Here is a 20,129-nt window from a genome sequence, read left to right as displayed (position 1 = left end):
CGGACTTTCCTTCCTCGATAGTGTTCAGGCAGAGAATGCCTTCCCGGCCTCCCGCACATTGAAAATAAACGAATAAATGACTGTCCTGGGTGATGAGGAGACACCAGGACTGAAATAATGCCAATCCCAATGTTCCTAGCAGGTATATTAGGTCTCTTTCTTCTGTTTCCTCTCTTCTCTGGAATGTGTGCTCCCACCAGGTTGCACTTGTCAACTACTTCAGAAGAGACAGTGACTTTCAATTAACTTATAAAGATCAGCCCAGCAGGTGTGATTCTGTGGTTGAGCATCGGCCTATGAACCAGTCAGGGCTTATGTCTGGGTTGCAGGCTTGATCCCAGTGTAGGATCTGCAGAAGGCAACCAATCAGTGATTCTCTCTCATCATTGATGTTTCTCTCTCTCTCTCTCTCTCTCTCCCTCTCCCTTCCTCTCTGAAATCGATAAAAACGTATTTTAAAAAGTTATAAAGATGACATAAAATATGAAAAAAAAGTATTAATATGGTGTCGTTTCTTGAATTATTTAAAATGAGTCTTCTTTTTTTTCCCCCTAGAAAGTGATGTCTAATGGCAGTGGAAGGCTGTAGAATAAATGGCCGGAGACATGGCCAAGTTCCAAAATCATGAGGGCACTTAAAACAGCGGTTCTCAACCTGTGGGTTGCGATCCCTTTGGCGGTCGAACGACCCTTTCACAGGGGTCGCCTAAGGCCATCCTGCATATCAGATATTTACATTACGATTCATAACAATGACAACATTACAGTTATGAAGTAGCAACGAAAATAATTTTATGGTTGGTTCACAACATGAGGAACTGTATTTAAAGGGCCACAAGGTTGAGAACCACTGACTTAAAAGAAGCATGGCTGCTAGGTTGATGAGATTGTTTTTAAAATATGGACTGTTAAAAATCATATTACATATGCAGAACTGTAACTCACACTTGATTTCAGTATACCAAGTAAACTATGCATAAGGGCAGCAAATTCAGAGAGGCCAACACAGCTTTCACTGAAAGATAAGGAGTTGAATTTCCATAGAGGAAAGGGCAAAACTGAAGAATTTCATGGAATATTTAAAAAGCAAAACATCCTTTTATTTTAGAAATACTCGATTTGATCCATTACTTTTATCCCTGTACTAAGAAAAATGTATATAAATAACTTACAATTCTAAAGCTCTTATAAGAAAGATGGATTTAAGAAGCTATGCAAGAAATGATAACAGTTTCCACAGTGGGGGGTGGAGGGGGATGGTCTTGGGACCCAAGGAGGCTGTGGGAAGCAGTCATCTTGCCCCACGAGGGCCCTTGTTCATGTTGGCTCTTGGACAGACATTTGTGACGTCTGACCTTTTCCTGGGTCCTTCACCCCTGTGCTGACTGTACTTCTGGCCTCTTGGATCTTAACTACAGCTGCTCCCCCCTTTAATGGTCATAATCTGCTGAGAGAGGGGGCCAGCTATCACATTAGTCTTGGACTTGGCGTGGGCAAGCCACACTATTTAAAGGGAACTGGAAGCCAAAATTGCAAGCAAGACCTCTCACTGCCTCTAATTTCAAGTGAGAATCTGCTCTGCAGGCCATCAGACCTTGGGTAAAGATAACATGTTTTATTTTTATGAAAAGCATGTATATGAAGAGAGATTCCAAGTGGAGCTTTTAATATCACAGGCATATGTTTGGATCCTAAATGCAGCAGCCCCCCTCTCTTAACTAAAACACCTAGAAAAGTGTCATCCCTCAGGATGGTGTCACACTGACTCACAGCCCACTGGGGGGCTCCACATTGCCGCACTCGGTAAAGACCTCACAAACCCAGAAAGCTCTGCTAAACGTCAGTGTCAAATAAGAACATTCCTGCTGTCCTACCCATGGAAGGAGAGGCATGAAAGCTGTCAGGGCTTGCCCTCCTGTACATCTCTGTGCTCGGCTCTGGATGAAGCCCTGCGGGCATATTCCTCTCTAACTGCATGTTAAACAAAGCTGTAACCCGTGCTGTGGGAATCCCTGAAGAAGGTATCATTTTCAAGTCACCATCCTGACCTTTTCCCAAGTGATTTCTGAGGGTTTTTGCCCATTTCCTCTCCTGCCTCCTTTGCCTGTGGATTATACTGATATTGGGCTTGGCGATTCCTGAAATTTAGCCTGCAGCTTATCAAAACAATGGTCTTCCTCCTTCCTTTGAAGAAACTACTGTCCAACCAGCTTTGTGAAATAACCGAGAAAGCAGACAGGGCCAGGATACACACGTGAGTGCTAAACCATGACGCTGGGGCGCAATTGTGAGAAAAAAGACAGAAATTGCAGGAACAGAGCCTGAAAGATGCGTTAATGTGGGTCGCCCCACCAAGTTAAAGAAAGTTTTTTTTTTTTTTTTCTTTTTCTGCAAGTAAAAAGAACAAAATGCAGCTGAGAAATTAGAGCAAAGGATTCCCCATCCTTGCGTGGGACTTGCCTCCCCCACCCCCACCCTCCTCCACAGCACCCCTGCTGGCTCCCACTCTTCCCCCAGGGCCAGCAGAGGCTGGAATGCTGAGGACTGGCATCTACTTCCATTTCTTTGTTCCTTTGCTTCATCTTGTGCCCCTGCCAAAGACAAGGAGAAACCAGCTCTTAGATTAAAGATAAACCATCTTTATAAGCTTAGCAAGGAATACCTTTTTTAAAAAAAAATCCTCAACTGAGGATATGTGTTTTTATTGATTTTAGAGAGAGGAACGGGGCCGGGGGTGGGGGGGAGAAAGAGAAATATTGATGTGAGAGAGAAATATTGACCAGTTGCTTCCCATACTCATCCCGAATGGGGATTGAACTGCAACCCAGGTATGTGCCCTGACCAGGAATTGAACCTGCAGCCTTTTGATGCATGCCAGGACGCGTCAACCAACTGAGCCACCCGGCAATGGCAGGAATATCATTTTAATACAATTGTTGCCCCTTATCTAAGTGGAGGGACACGTTCAAAGACTCCCAGTGGAGGCCTGAAACCTCAGATAATACCCAACCCTATATATTCTATGTTTTTCTCTGTACATGCATACCGATGATAATATTTAATTTAAGAACTAGACATAGTAAGAGAATAACCAGAATTACTAATATTGAAATAGAATAATTATAACAATATACTTTAATAAAATTACAGGGATGTGGTCTCCCTCAAAATATATGGAATTTCCATTTAATATTTTCAGACTGCAATCAACAGCAAATAACTGAAACCATGAAAAGCAAAACTCTAGATAAGTAGAACCACTATACAGCCATTTAAATGTTTCTCACCCCTCAAGCAGGCCTAGGAATGTTTTATTTGACTATCAGAGGACTTTGGCTATCTAAGCTGTAATTGTTGGCACATGGTATTTTTAAGAAGCATCTTAATCACTGTTTAATAAATGTATGCCACACTGACAACTTGCTTCGGCTGATGGGGATGATTAACCCAACTCTTCAAAGTATTCTTTTAAAAGCCTCACCTTGACTGGATGTGCCCTCCCTTTTTGGGACCATTCATACATTCTAGTATCCAGAGCTCAACAGAGAAATCATAATAATCACAAATTATATACAATTTATATAATGTTGATTTGCAAAAGTTGTTGATGGTTAGTCCACATTTTGAGATCTTATTAAGTCTCTGCTGTGTTCTCCACCTGAGAGGACTCTAAGAAAATACCCATGCCTTACAAGAGCCTATAGACTTTATATTTTTAAAAACAAGATATAAATCCACATAGAGGGAAATGCACAGGTCTTAAAGCTACTTCAGTCTGTTCTGAAAAAATGCGTAAATTTAATTTACACCACTATCAAGATGTAAAGCATAGCCATCATCCCAGAAAGCTCCCTTTCCAATCATTAACCCCACTCCTGCTGAAATCAATGATTGATCTGATTTCTGTCACCATAAATTTCCACATTTCTCCAAGGAAGAATTAGAGCAGATGTCCTCAAGGCTAACTTTCTACTCTGATATCATATGAGTCCTTTTGGGAAAAAAATACCTTTGAGGTTTGTAGGTGTATGTAAAAGCAATATTTTAGACAATTTTAAAAATACCCATAAGTAGATAAGGAAAGAAAGAATCCTGCATAATCTTCGCATTAGCAATAACTTCTGTAGTTAATATTATGGTGTTTTAAAAAAGCATATTAAGTATTTCCTTATAGCAGTGGTTCTCAACCTGTGGGTCGCGACCCCTTTGGGGTTGAACGGCCCTTTCACAGGGGTTGCTTAAGACCATCGGAAAACACATATATAATTACATATTGTTTTTGTAATTAATCACTATGCTTTAATTATGTTCAATTTGTAACAATGAAATTGGGGGTCACCACAACATGAGGAACTGTATTAAAGGGTCGTGGCATTAGGAAGGTTGAGAACCACTGCCTTACAGGATTTTTCTATATCTTTCCTACATATATACCATAATTTTAACAATGAAAATTATAAACATGAAGAAAATTACAGACAATAGTATAACATATTTAGAATAGATCTACTATCCGGATTTAATGTGTTAATATTTTTCAAATTCCCTAATAATATTTTTTAATTTTCATTTTACTTTAAGAAAGAAAACATTACAGATAAATTAATTTAACTTACAGATAAAGAAAAACTATTTCTCTTCCTTCACAGAGATGACCAAATCTTAATATTGGTGTGACTCAATAATTTACATAGTTTTATACTTTTATTTTATTTTTTTTAAGTTTTTTTTTTTAATATTTTATTGATTTTTTACAGAGAGGAAGGGAGAGAGATAGAGAGTTAGAAACATCGATGAGAGAGAAACATCGATCAGCTGCCTCCTACACATCTCCTACTGGGATGTGCCTGCAACCCAGGTACATGCCCTTGACCGGAATCAAACCTGGGACCTTTCAGTCCGGAGGCCGACGCTCTATCCACTGAGCCAAACCGGTTTCGGCAGTTTTATACTTTTAAGTACATATATTTATAACATGCACACATATAATAAAAAGTATATAGCATTACTTTGTATATTATAAAATGTATATAAATAGTAGTTTTGTTTTGCCCTGTTTTTAACCACACACCAATTACTATTATAAATCTATAGTCAATATTTATTTTGACTTGCCTTTGTGCTTACAATTTTTCTTAGCTCACAATTGTTTCCTGCATCCTACTCTTTCCTCTGGGCTCAATTTTCTTCTTCCTGTTGTATATGTAGGAGCTTTTAAAGAATCTGAGAGGCAATTTTTTTTTTACCTGAAAAATGGCAAATACCATTTTCTTAAGTGATAGGGCAACTAGTCTAGAACTCTCTATTGGCAATTATTTGTATCCAAGTTTTGAAAACTCACAACTAGTCCACTGTCTTCTGACCTAAATGTTTGTTGGGAAGCCTACTATTCACACAGTCCTGACTTTCTAGGTTAGCTCCTTGTCTCTCAAATTGCTTTAATTTCTTCTCTTTGGTGGATTTGTAGTGCCTGCATGTGGATTTATTTTAAATATACATCTTTCTTGCGATTTATTGTTCTTCCTTTAGTTTAAAATTCATGACTATTATCAACTCTAATAAATTCTGTCATTATCTTTCAGATATTGTTAATCTATCTCCTTTTAAAATGGCTATTGAACACAAAACATCTTGGTTATGTCTTATCCTTCACATCTCTTCATGTGTCTTTTATATTACTACACTTTTATTCCCTTTTTCCAAATTACTGTTAATTTTTCATAGTGTTGCTCTTATTTTATATCTGCTTTTCATCTTTTTGTCATTTTTATGTATATTTACTTTATAAAGTCTTCAAAATTTTCTACTCTCTCAAGTTCTTATGGTACTAATTATCCTGTAATTTTACCCACCGACCAACTCTCATTTTTGATGGATCACTTCCTCGTGTGTTTTATGTCTTAAAATTGTGAACTTGCCCTGGCTGGTTGCTCAGTGGTTAGAGCAGCCGTTGGGAAACTGCGGCCTGCGGGCCGGATCCGGACCGTTTGAAATGAATAAAACTATTGAAAAAAAAGACCGTACCCTTTTATGTAATGATGTTTACTTTGAATTTATATTAGTTCACACAAACACTCCATCCATGCTTTTGTTCTGGCCCTCTGGTCCAGTTTAAGGACCCATTGTGGCCCTCGAGTCAAAAAGTTTGCCCACCCCTGGGTTAGAGTATTGGCCTGTGGACTGAAGGGTCACAGGTTTGAATTCCCAGTCAAGGGCACATATCTGGGTTGAATGTTCCATCCCTGGCCCTGCTATGATGTGGGTGGGACGCAACCAATGTATATGACTCTCTCACATCGATGTTTCTCTCTCTTCCTATTCCCCTCCCTCCCTCCGTCTCTCCCTCCCTCCCTCCCTACCTCTTTCTCTAAAAATCAATGGAATAAATATCCTTGGCTGAGGATTAACAAATTCAAACAAAAATATTGTGAACTCATCTTCAGATATTTTTTCTTCTGTGACATTTCCAAGTGATATTTCCATTTGCTACCTATAATCAACTATATAAATTAATTTTTGTTTGTATATTACTATATGACTTTGGATGGCATGAATTTGTTGCAATGTCATGGTGCATTTATGTTTTCTACTTATGATGGGAGTCTTCTTCTTTCTCCACACTGCACCCTGGGCAGACCCACGTCTCCTTGTTAATTTCTTGAGCTGAGAGTCCCAGATTTATACATGTAGAGGTATCAGTTCCGGCTTCTTACCCTGAGTAGCTCAAGGTCCCAGATGGGCATTAGAACCCAAACCCTAGCCATAGGGCCTATTTCTGCATCAACAACGATCTGTAGCCCTTAGGGTTGCTGCATCTCCAGCTCATCAGATTATTGTTTTGGCTTTCATTTTCCTCATTACTCCTGGTGCCTTTTGCTTTTATGTCCATTGAGCTTTGTACTTTAAAATATTTTTGTTATAGTTTATCTCTCATTTATAAGTATTTGTGTTGAGAGGAGTTCTGTATTACTTCCATTGCTTCAGTTACCTATTGCAACATTACAAACAATTCCAAAACTTAGTGGCTATGAATATCAGCTATTTATTATTTCTCATGATTCTATAATTTGGTCTGGCATCAACTGGGCAGGTTTTTTTTGCTCCAGGTGGTCTCTACTAGCACCAGAACATCACAGAAGGTCTCTGACTTTCTTTCCATGTGGCCTTTGTCATTCTATAGATGTGCCTGAGCTTCACATAAGGTGGCTGGATTCCAGGAGTGGGTATTCTGAGTGAACAAAAATGGAAGCTACAAGGCCTCTTGATACCCAAACTGGAAGCTACAACCCCCTCCACCTGCCATATTTCTCCAAATTTCTGTAGTTCCATAACCATCTTTACATGCCCTCAAATACTTATTAAAATTCTTTTTACATTTGCAGAATGTTCTATTTCTCCATTAATCTGTTCCCTTATTGTTATTTTTGATATCCCTGATTTTTCACAATTATAAATTACACAACATGAAACATTTTTGCATTATGTCTTTGATCTTTCTAATTCTAATTCAGTTTCACTGTAAGTTCTTTAATTTCCTTACAGGTATGATACATAGAACTAAAGGTTAAGTTCTTTCTTCCTGTTGAACTACCAGATAACGTTTACAAACCTAACTGCCTAAATATTTCTGTAGGAATCAGTGAAATTCCTCAGGTCATACTGTTCTCTGTGACACCTGTGTTAAAAAACACCTACTATTGTTTGAGGAATAATATGGTGATATCAAAGAATTTGTACTTGGAGTATCTAAACTTCCATTGACCAGCCAAGTGACCCTGTGTGAGCCCCTTCTCTTCCTGGAATTGAGTTTCCTTAAACTAATATTGAACTTTAAGTTTTGACAACTCACTCATTTGGGTAAAGGTATAAATTGGTGTTTATTGTCAAGGAAAATATTTTGACGGTGATCACAGAAAACAGATTTGCCCTGGTACAATATCTGGAAATTGAGCACACTGGAAAATAATAGTGTCTATAAGAAAAAAAAAATCCAGACAAGAAGTTTATAGTTGTTGCCAACTAAAGGGCAAAAGGTAAAGCGACACTGAAGAACTTGCATTTATAATGTTCAGGTTTAGTCTCACTTCATTACTTTTCAATGGCACTTCTCTACCATATCATTTTTGCAGCTTAGCAGTATATTTAAAACATATGAATGAGGTTATCAGTAAAAAAAGGAGACATGTTTCAAGACCATATTTGTGTGTGTTTATAATTTTTTAGCAGTCCTATGCTATACATGCATTATGCAAATTCTGTTATATCTAGTTTTAAATGATGTTCAAGATCATGATGGGAAGGACAGATGCGTGTGTATTTTCACACGTTTTCAAACATTGTTCTGCTGTCATGCTGGGACTCAAGGCTCTGGTGCCGCAGGGCCTCCTTGGGGTGCAGAGACCTCCTGAGAAGATACAGGGAGTGCAGGGTGGTGCTGGAGGCAACAGTGTCAACACATTTGTGTCTTACACTAGACAACCCACAATTCATTTATTCCATAGGGTTTTTTTTTTTTTTAATAGCTAACTATTTTAAGTTAGGAATTGGAATAGCAAGCCTGACTTATTTCCTCTAATTTTTCTCACCAGCTTTCAAGATATGGAAAAGACTTATAGACCACTCATCATTCTAGATATACTTCATTCTCTGCTGAGAGATTTAGTGTGTTGGTCTGGAAAAACTCCTAAGTGTGGCCTGGCCCAGACTTTTATTTGCTTTGGGAGTTCCCTGAGGCTCATTCAACTCAACAAACCTTTGTGCAGACATACAGGTCCACAGGTAGTTGTGCGAGAGGTTAGGATATGAGACAGGTTTCTTTCTGCCAACATACTCAAGGGGCTTTACACATTCCCCAGGGCAAAGCTTTAGTTGTTATGCTTAAAAAAAGATCTACTAAAACAACTCAGCAGGTAAATTCTGGAAAAGCAATACTTCAGAATCAGCTAGGGGCTGCTGAAATAATTTAATCACTCCAGGAGGCCAGGAGGTGAGATGAATGGAAAACCGTTTTTTTCCCTTGTTGTCAAAGCTCAGAAAACCAGAGTAATGCATGATTTGAATATGCTGTGGCTTTTCTTTTTCTCTGAAAGATGGCAGGCTTCTATGGTAATCTTTGCTCCTTACGCTGTGTTATTTGGTATAAAGATTTTTAAAGTTTAGCCTGATCCATGCTGTGGGACTTGGTAGAGTCGAGGGAAATCCAGTATGCCATTTACAAATAGTTCCTCAGACCAGTTTAACCAATGAAAAATCCCACCACAAGGACAACTTACCTATTAGTTAATCTTCTTGCTGACTCTCTGTTGGGTCATTTCCACTGTCAACCTGACTATTCATTTCAACTATAACCAGAACGGAAAACAAAAAGGTTAAATATTTATTAAAACCAAATCTCTTAAACACATTAAAATGGCCCATGACTTGATACTTTTCTGATTTCCTGTTTTATACCTCTTTTCAGTTCATTTTCATTCATTTATGATTTTAGGGTCATTCTTATGGATTTTTACTGAAGAGAAATGGGGAGGGCAGAATTGCCTTTTTACTGAATTGTAGAAGCTAAGTTGTCATTTCATACCAGATTTTTGGGTTGATATTTGGGGTATATGTATTACCACCCTTAGATAAATTCAAAGGCATTAACAGATATATAAGAAAACAAAGGGAGCCCTAGCCGGTTTGGCTCAGTGGATAGAGCATCGGCCTGCAGACTGAAGGGTCCCAGGTTCGATTCCGGTCAAGGGCATGTACCTTGGTTGTGGGCACATCCCCAGTAGGGGGTGTGCAGGAGGCAGCTGATGGATGTTTCTCTCTCATGGATGTTTCTAACTCTCTATCCCTCTCCCTTCCTCCCTGTAAAAAAAAATCAATAAAATATATATTTAAAAAAAAGAGAAAACAAAGCAAAAGAGATCATTGATCTGCAGAGAGGTAAGCAGCTCCCTTTGAAGGGGCTAGCTATGTCAATAGGCCTCTTTGTTTTGCCATGTTCCCAATTTTGAAATTCCAAACAGACCTTATAAACCTGCCATTGGGTATAGCGGCAATAGGTGCCATGAAACAGAAAAGCAAAACATCTAACCGGATCACACAGAAATAATAAAACCTGTGCTTTTACTTCACTGTGTATTGTTCTAGGTGAGCTTTTGCATACAAATAGAATTCATAATTACTGCCATTGTCCAGAAGTAGCCAAGAGCAGGCATAGCAATCACTCTGGACATTTTCAAGGGTCATTGGTTTAATTAGGTTGATATTTTTAAAGCATCAAAGCCCATATTATAAACTGAGAAACAATACACAAATGGACAATGGCTAGGCCATATATAACAATAGAATTCTGACTTAAAACCTATGCAGCAACCAGCCCAGGCAACCAAACCACAACCTCTGCAACAGTTAGCTCAGCATGGTCAGTGACTGCTAGGTTCCATATGCTAGCCCCAACCAGGAAAAGCAAAGTATGTCCCCAAGCTAGTCGCCTAAGAAGTCCCACTTCTACTCAGCCCAAGTGTCCTTTCCTCATGCCAAGAACTTTAATCATAGGATACTTTGAGCCCCCCCCCCCCTTTTTTAAACATTTATTTTTATTGGAAAGTATTATAGATGCCCTCTTTGTTCCCCATTGACCCCTTTCTAGCCCACTTCTGCCCCACCCCAGGCTTTCACTGCACTATTGTCTGTGTCCATGGGTCATGCATATATGCATATAAGTTCTTTGCTTGATCTCTTTCCACCCACCCACCCATGCCTTTCCTCTGAGATTTCATAGTGAGGGACCTGGAGAGTATTATGCTAAGCAAAATAGAGAAAGACAAGTATCACACGATCTCACTCATGTGGAATCTAAAGAACAAAATAAACTGATGAACAAAATAAATTCAGAGACGTAGAAACATGGAGCCTCTCTTTTTTTAAATGATAAAAGTTTCTCACTTCCCTGCGTGCCTTTGAGTTGGCCAAACACAAGTACTAATGGCTGACACTTTGGTAAGTGCTGAATAAGTAACCTTTGAGTTTTCTCATTTGGGTAGCCTGTATTTATTTGCACAAAATCAACAACTGAAATCAGTTTTTCTTGAATTCAAAGCATGACTAAAGTAAAATAGTGGCAGATGCTCGTTCTCATTCTCCAAAGAGGTTTGAAAGAGGGAATGACGTCATGTGGCAGCCCACCCAACTCTTTCTTAAGGAGGAAGGTTTGAAAAACAGGTCTCTTTGGTCTCACCTGGGTTTCTAATGACATGTGAGCTCATTCTAAACCCAGGTGTAAACTGGCCAGAGGCAGACGATTTACCTATATAAAGAGAATAATACAGGGACTTTCAATCCTGGTCTACAAAATTTTTGTAAGTGTACCCATCTCAGTGTGGGAGCATAATAAAATACAGTAGAATATGCCTTTTCTGTTTCTTCTTCTAAACCAATAGTCATTAGTTCCAAAACCTATTAATCAATGTTACTATAAAAGCATTCCATGATGGAATACATTTGGGAAAAGCCTGTAGTATGCATGGTGAATCTCCAAGTAAGGACTAAAACTTAGTACTTCTCACATTTATTTCTCTTGTATTCAATGAGCATTATATGGGCTTGGGCTTGGTGTTCTTCAGAACTTGCTTTGTAAAAATTAGTTATGAACTATGTCTACAGAGGCAAAACCAGGCTGGGCAAGTTTTGTTCAACTGGGCATGACTAACACGTGGTAGCTTTTAATGGATAGATCTGGTATTTAAAACATTATTTTTCCAGATAATGTTTGCCCACGAGTGAAAAATCAGTTTGTGAAAAAGGGCCTAGAGCAGGGGGGAATACCCAGTACTATGGGAAACTCTATGTAAAACCACTAAGTAACTTCTACCAGTGGCTAAATTTTTTCCAAGGTCATTTATTGACTCAAAGCAATTTGCAAGTAACTCAAACAGCAAGATACATATAAACAGTTGAACACTGATCGATTCTGTTTCTCCTAAGCTCTGTGGGACAGTGGAATGAAATATTTATTAAATCTTATGTGCTCAAACAGTAGGTTTTTCTAATGCAAGTAATGACCTTACAAAAGGTCCCCAGCAGGAGTTGAGGGTATGCTCGAATTTCAGAAGCTCCAATCTTCAGATGCTTTAAAAATGAGATGTGAATAAAAAAAAAAAGGTTTTTGTAAGTTTATTTCTAGGGTGCTTTTAAAGACACAGTACATATTTGGCCAAGACATTAGATGTGATGCAGTGAGATAAAGTGATGAAAGTCTAAGAAAGACCTTAGCCCAAGCTCCAGCCAAAGCTCCGGGTGGTAACAGGGGTAACAGGGGTAACAGTGGAACAAGCATTTTTTTCAGGAGTAAGTGATGCTTCTGTAAAGTTCACCAGCTAGACTTCCTGCAGTCCAGGCTAGTCTTGGAATTACCCAGCGTGGCCTCATTTTTGCGAGTTACGATTTAACTGAGGCACATGCTGTTTTTTTAAACTTAGAGTCAGTGTTTTAAAAAGGCTGCCAATTTTATTAGTTCCTAGTAGAAAATGGTTTTTGAACTTGACTTTGTCCTAACGGAATGTGTTAATTCATAGAATAGTGAGCTCCATTAATCCTAGATTACACACAGGAAATGTGCCGCATCTGTAGACTGCCTGGGCTCAGCGCTTAGGACCTTACCATCAGGACTTGCGGAGTTTTCTGTGTCACAGGAGCCTTGGCTTTTCACAGGAACTCTAGGCGTGTCCTCGCCTTGAGCTGAAAGAGTGAAAGGAGACAGTCCCTTGATGAACAGAGAAGTAGAGGTCTGACTGCCAACTGTTCTGTCCTCCTCCCCTGCCCTCTCAAATTCAAAAATTTTCCTGGGACTCAACTTCTTTTGTAGAAACAGTTAAACAAGAAAATAGTAGTTTGAGCTGTTGGAATACTGTAGTGCTGCCATCTTGTAAGTCCTCCAATTTGTGAGATAATCACATCTGTACATACATACACAACTTTTAAAATTAGGTATCTGGTGGCATGAAAGCGGGGGAACTTGGTCTAATCAGAATAACCTGCAATTTAAATTTAGGAAAATTTGTATATTTGTGTGTTTAGGTAGCTTCACCTTTGAAGAGAGAAAAGAAAACCTACTTTGCCTTAGGCTTGCCTGAATGAAGAAAGATTCATTCCCCTGGCAATGAGTTTCTTGTTTAAACACAAATGAATGGCTTAGTTGCTGCCCTAGGAGACTGCTCTGAGCTGCCATTTTGGATCGCCAAGAGTCCAGTCTTTAATTTCCGCTGTGATTGTTCTCTATTTGCACAGCTTCTAAGGTTTGTCATCAACTCACTGTGACTGAGCTGTATCATGTGCTTAAATGTAGCAATAAGGGAATGTTGTTGTTTTTTATTGTAAGAAATTTCCCAGATAGTCAATATCCTCTTATTTCTTTAGTTAAGTATCTATTGTTTTCACAACTTGAAAGGCCAGAGCATTTGAAAATACAAATACACATGTGGTGTTCTGGAAAATCCATACTTTCAGAGTTTTAATTATTTCTGTAATTTTTTAAACAGAAGATTAGATTCATGTTTATTACATGAGTGCTTGTTGAGCCTGCAGTATATTCAAGTTGGTGTGCCTGAGGGTGAGAATGAAGCAAGGTTGGGAAAGATACAGTTGATAATTTCTTCAGAGAAAAATACCTTCAAAGATGGAACTTTCACTTTTATAATGATTTACTGACAATAGAGAAGTATGACTCAAAGGTGACCAATCTCTGAGTCTGGATGTAGTATTTGAAGACATATAAAAGAAGCAAATTTGAGGAAGGTAGAGAAAGACATTTTAGATTTGAAGTCTGAAGTACTGGGTCCTTTCTGTGAAGATGCCAAACCAGCTTTTGCATCCAGGGATGAGGAAGAGAATTATGAATTAGACATGCACGTATTTTAGAGATATCAGTATAGAAGTAACCCTGATGATATGAGAGAAGTCAGAAGGAGGATAACACAGGAAGAAATGGAAAGACTCATAGGCTCCCAAGCCCTTCAAGGACAACATAAAAACTGTGTCCATGAGTTCTTTTCATTAGTTCCTGGGGCTGAGGAAGAGAAAACAAAACTTAGGACTTCCAACTGGACTTACACTGTATCATGTCCTTTCTCACTCTGCCAATTCTAGAAAGTGGACCATTTTTTAATTTTTCATCAACACATTCTTTAAAGACATAATCACAGAAAAAAATATTGGTGGATTTCCCCAATCCTGAGAAGAGAAAATATTTGCTGACTATGCTTGAAAGCACAGAATTAATAACCAAAAAATGGAACTATTTTACTTTATATAAACATAATAAATTGTGGGTAGAAAAAATACCATAAGCAATGTTTAAAAAAAAGAAAGGTTATAAATTGAGGAAAATATTTATACCTTTTATCATAGACATCTTTAATACATAAAGGACTCTAAAATAGAGATGAAAAAGATAAAGAATACAATAGAAAAAAATTTACAACAGTTCATTAAATTTTTTTTAAATGACATGTAGTCATGTGAAAAGATGATTCACTTTGCTAATAAGGAAGGACATGCAAATTGAAATCACATTAAGAAAGGAAATTTCTGCCTAGGGTAGAATACTATGATGTAGCCTAACCCTTGTACCAAGAACAGCTAGAAACACTGGAAATCTATATATATAAAAAGCCAGCGGCCTGACGCCATAACGCTGTCACGACCAAACGAGCAGTGGCTCTTGGGGCAGGCAGGGCGGGCATCCTAGCAGCGGAGGTACTAGCATCGGAGAGCTATGACCAGTGGAGGGCGGGGTGAGAGCTACAAGGGGCTATGGGCGGGCGGCCAGCTGAGGCAAGCGGAAGTGAGCTACTCTCGCATGATTTCATGCGCGCTGGGCCTCTAGTATTATATAAGACCTTATTTCAAGGCACCCAAGAGTCATCAATGCATCACAAAGTTCAGGAGGTGCAACATAGTGCGCCTGAAATTCTACATGTGCCAAGTTGAACAGAGCCTCTAGAAGCCTTAAGAGGTTTGGAGGGGTAAAGATAAGAGGGACAGACAGAACTTGGAAGTCAGGGCCCTCCAAGGAAGAGGGGCTCTGATAAGTACCTCCAGTTTTTTGTGGGATCTCCTGAAGGGTGAACTCTGGGGACATGGATGAACTTGAAATAGACCAGCTCTTTAAAAAAAGTGAAGTTATCAGATTGCTGAGCTGGGCAATTTTGTGTCCATTAGCTAGCTCCTCTCTTAGAACATAGAGAGGCCTCATCTTAGAACAGAGTCTTTGAAATATTATACTTATGCACTTTCCCTAATCTACCTTCTCCTAACCAGGGTAAACAGAGATCTCACCTGTTAGCTTTTCTCTACAAGGCCTTCACTATTTATGCCTTTCATTTTGGGCCTGGATGCAGCTGCTGCTGCTTGGAGTAGAGATAAAGAAAATGTTTTCTGTAGGTTGCTTAATGAATAATGAGGATCAGAATAAAGGTCTCTGAACAACTTCAAAACGAAAACAAAACACACACACACACTAACCATTAGGGAAAGACTGACGATCTGGAAATATTCATCAGCATCATTAGTTTATCAAAACACACCATTAAGAGAATGCAAAATAAGCCAGTGGAAGAATATATATACAATATAGGTCATTTACTAAGACTCTGTACTAATACATTAAAAAATCAATATATGAAATAACAGAGAACCCAGGAAACTCAACAGAAAAAAAAGTAAGACACATATATCACAAAAGAGGATATCCTGGTTGGCCACTTAATTTTTTGAATGACTTTTACCAAATCTCATAGTATTTAAAAGCCTTGTCTTTTTCATTATTAAAATGACTATAAAATGGTCTAACTCCTTGTCTAACTCTCTGGGAAGCTACTAGAACTAATTAAAACATAACATTATTGTTATTTTCATAAGAAATAAAAGGAAAGGAAAGGAAATTTAATTGATCTAACACTATTTAAACATTACTTCCTGGACTTTCTCCTCAGGTTTGTTGTTTCTGATGGTAGAATGTAGGGGTACCAATGGCTGATTCTTCCAGGCAATTGCTTTCAAACTCATTATAGTCAATGGCAATAACTTGAGATATTACTATGGAGCAACCTCCTTGACATTAAGTCAGGATGCTAGCCAATTAAACAATGCTCAATGAAAATGAAGGAGCACTCAGAACACTTTTAAGAGGTGGGTGAGAGAAGAAGGAAGAAGTTGAAGAAAACACAACCCAAAAGGCAAATCAGACAGTAGTAAATATTTAAGTTGTTGCCCTATGTTTTGTTTTAACTTAATCTATAATAATAAAAGTGTAGTATGCTAATTAAACCAGACATCCTTTTGGATGTCCTTCCAGATGACCTTCTGAATGAAGCCAGGGCTGCGAGAGAAGCCCGGGTCCTGGGTGCCTGCTGGTGGCTGGAGGGAAGCCCATGTCCTGGGTGCCAGAGGGAAGCTAGTGCCAGAAACCGGAGGAAGGAGGGCCTACTCTTGCATGAATTCCGTGCACCAGTGGGGTCTCTCGGGCTGGCCTGTGGGATCCGGCCGAAACCAACTCTCTGACATCCCCCGAGCGGTCCCGGATTGCGAGAGGTTGCAGGCCAGGCCGAGGAGCCACACTGGTGCACGATTGGGGCTGGAGAGGGACATGAGAGGTCAGCCAGCCAGGGAGGGACTGTAGGAGGTCTCCAGGGCATGTCCGGCCTGTCTCTCTCAGTCCCAGTCGGCCAGACCCCAGCAGCAAGGTAACCTACCGGTCAGAGTGTCTGCCCCCTGGTGGTCAGTGCACGTCATAGTGAGCAGTTGAGTGGCCTTAGTATATCATTAGCATATTATGCTTTGATTGGTTGAATGGCCGACTGGTCGACTGGACATTTAGCATATTAGGCTTTTATTATATAGGATACAATACATTCGTATGAGAACCTTTGGCTTGTGCTGCCATGTAGGAACAGATTAGCATGAGGTGCAATGAAAAAGAAAAGCAGAAATCAAGGTTCTGGAAGCAGAATGAGGCATAGTTTGTTAGATCTGCTTTCAAAGACTCTAAAGGTATGTTTGGTAGAAATTATTCATTTATTTAATATCATGATGAATGCATATATGTGTGTACATGTGGTATGAATATATGACTGTGTGCATTCAGTTGCATACTTATGTGACTACGGATGTGCATATATGTATACATGTGCAAGTGTGTGTTATTTGTGTGTGTGTGTGTGTGTGTGTGTGTGTGTGTATGTATGTGTGTATTTGGAAAGAAAAAGAGGAATGACAGACATTTGTTATTCTGGCATGTGTGGAACTGGTATTACCCTAACGATTTCTCTCCTGCTGAGCAATGCAACTGAGTGTCTCAGAGAAATGATTCTATTTCCCATAGACAACAGAATCTGATCAAAACAAAAATTGCCTCTACAGTCTATTTATTCCAGTTTGCCTGTCCCTTTCCCCATTTTGATTACTGCTGCTTGAAACACAAACAAAAGGTGTATTTTAGGGCTCCTAGCAGGAGATAAAAGATACTGAAATAGAAGGAGTCTGGAACATTCAGAACCATTTTAATTTTAATTCACCAACTTCACTGTCTTCCTCAAAGCCTTGGTTATGTTAATCCTTTGTAGGTCAGTTGCATTACATAAAAAGTAATAAATGAAGCAGGTCTCATCACAAAGAAAAGATACTGAGATGCATATAGAATGCAATTAACCAGATTTGTAAACACATAAACACAGATGTTAGAGGGACCTTCAAGTTTTTCATTTGAGATTTGTGTTGGCAATACATTCCATGCAACAAATGGAATTACAAGTATTTCTCAGAATGTGAGTTTTGTAGGTGTCATGGCAGCTATAGACCGCAGGGCCTGTCTGGATCTGGATTCAACATTAATGAATTAGAGTGGTGTTGACTTAAAGCAAGCACTCTTGAACCATCTTCAACACTTTCGTCATATCTCTATTACAACTCTACTGTTAATGTTAAATTAGGTTATTTTTCAGAAATGTTCTCTTCCTAGCTTCTATCCTTATGGGAGTCCACTGTCCCTTGGCATTGGCTTGGCCATGGGATTTGCTTTGGCCAATGGGATATTAGCAGAAGTGAGTCAAGCAGAATCTTGAAATGAATTTGTAGAGTTGAGGATTTCTCTCTGTGCTCCTACCTTTTACCCCAAGAAGAATAAGATTTCAGGAGCAGCACATCTAAGGATTATAAGACATGAACTCCACTCACAGCCTGACCTCCTTTCTGGCTCAGATGATGTGGTGGATCCTCACATGCGTGAACAAAAGTAAAGATGATTGTTCTAAGCCCCAGAGATTGAAGATGGTTTGTTATGCAGCATTCTTGGGCAATAGCTAAAGCATTTAATATGTTTTTAATGGACTCAATCTTAATATTGCTTCTTAATTTTGTCGCATAGCAATTATAGTTATAAATTATGAACTTGATTTGTGCCTAATTTATAACACATTATAATAAATATGTTAATTTCTACATAATCAAAAATTGTCTTTAGAATTATAGATGGTGCATGCATGGAACTTTGAGAAATACCAAATTAATGTATATAGGTGAGAGGTTTCTTAACAAGCTAAACTCTGCTGACTTCATAATGGTATTGAAATGGAAGATAACTTGTTAAGAGTTTATGGCATTTATCAGTCATTTAAATTATAAGCTCAAGTGGAAAGAGGCTATTATTCCACATGCATAAACATTGATTTATGTTATTTTGAAGATACTGATAGTTAGAGAAGATGAGCTTAATTAGACCTTGCTTTACCTTAGACTGCTAAGTTCACTTTCTAGGTGTAGAATCCAAGGAAGAACAGACTGTTAATGAAAATACAGGACTTGAAAAGAAGTTGAGTTGTAGTAGTACACTGTGTTATAATGATATTTCCTTACAATCTCTCTTTACAGTCAAGTCACAAACACCACTTAAAATTATCTTTAAAAAGTCACTTTTCTCATTGATGTGGTTACAGTATCCAGGAACTAAATATGTTTAATCTCACAAAGTAAATTCCAATCCTTGGTAGTGGCATGGGCTTACTTATTTATATAGCTGCTTCTGTGGCATACAGGTTTCATAGCCAGGGGTTTTATGATAATACTAGTGGCCTGGTGCACGAATTCATGCACATTGAAAGGAAATTAATTAGAAGAAATATTTTAATATCACTATTCGCCATTTCTCTATAATAGAAGTGTCAACCAAATTCACAATTGACAATGACAGATCAAAACACATGTGCGATTATGTATGGCGCATGCACAAGTCAACTTAGCCTTTTATAGATATAGAATAAACTTGCTTAATTAGACCTGCTTTCTGATTTAGCTAAACTTTTTACAGCTCAGTGAAGCACCTCAACTTCTCTTTCAGGTAATTGTCAGCAACACAGCAGTAAATATCAACATGAAGCAGATTATTATTGTAGATCATGCAGGGAGAACAAAGGGTGAAATATTTAACTGCAGCAGTGTTTGACTATATTCTGTGCAGTGAGAAAACCTGAAGTCATTTTCAAGGTCCACCATTTTCTTCTTTTTAGTCAGGTCAAATTTCTAAGCTTTCTAAATCTCCATTTTCCAGCTAATAAGAAGAAAATAGGATTACAGTGAGTCTCCTATCTATTTACTCCAGGACTTCTGTGAGGATCAGATGAGATGATGCACGTGAAAACGCTTCACAGACATTTGGTTACAGTGTGAAATGTTTCCACCTGGCTATAAAGCAAGTCATGTTCCGGGGCTAAGAAACTGCAAGGGGGCTAGTTGTTGCTATGTGACATCATTACCCGAACATTAGGACAGTTAGCATATTAGCCTTATATATATCTATACTAATAAAAGGGTAATATGCTAATTAGACCAGACATCTTCCCGACGTCGTTCTGGACAAAGCCATGGTGGTGGGGGTCAAGGCAGAGGTGGTTAGGGGCGATCAGGCTGGAAGGGGAGGGCAGTTAGGGGCAATCGGGCCAGCAGGGAAGGGCAGTTAGGGGTGATCAGGCCAGCAGGCAGAGGCAGTTAGGGTCGATCAGGCCGGCAGGCAAATGTGGTTAGAGGCGATCAGGTCAGTAGGCAGAGGCGGTTAGGGGCAATCAGGCAGGCAGGCAAGTGAGTGGTTAGGAG

General features: G+C 38.9%; 1 protein-coding gene across 2 annotated transcripts in view; it reads right to left on the bottom strand.

The window, feature by feature from the left end:
* Positions 1-765: 765 nt before the first annotated feature.
* The window catches only part of MACROD2 (mono-ADP ribosylhydrolase 2), a 1,927,670-nt gene continuing 1,908,306 nt past the window's right edge, over positions 766-20,129 (bottom strand). For both annotated transcript variants that reach the window (XM_036322176.1, XM_036322177.1), the window contains exons 17-19: positions 12,648-12,725; positions 9,272-9,340; positions 766-2,590 (exon numbers count right to left, since the gene is read on the bottom strand). In XM_036322176.1, coding sequence (XP_036178069.1) covers positions 9,279-9,340; positions 12,648-12,725 — 140 coding nt within the window. In that variant the 3' untranslated portion in view covers positions 766-2,590; positions 9,272-9,278. The remainder of the gene's footprint in view (positions 2,591-9,271; positions 9,341-12,647; positions 12,726-20,129) is intronic.

Source organism: Myotis myotis, unplaced genomic scaffold (assembly GCF_014108235.1).
Source record: "Myotis myotis isolate mMyoMyo1 unplaced genomic scaffold, mMyoMyo1.p scaffold_m19_p_9, whole genome shotgun sequence".
In the NCBI taxonomy this organism is placed as follows: Eukaryota; Metazoa; Chordata; class Mammalia; order Chiroptera; family Vespertilionidae; genus Myotis; species Myotis myotis.
This window is presented reverse-complemented; position numbering and strand designations above follow the sequence as displayed.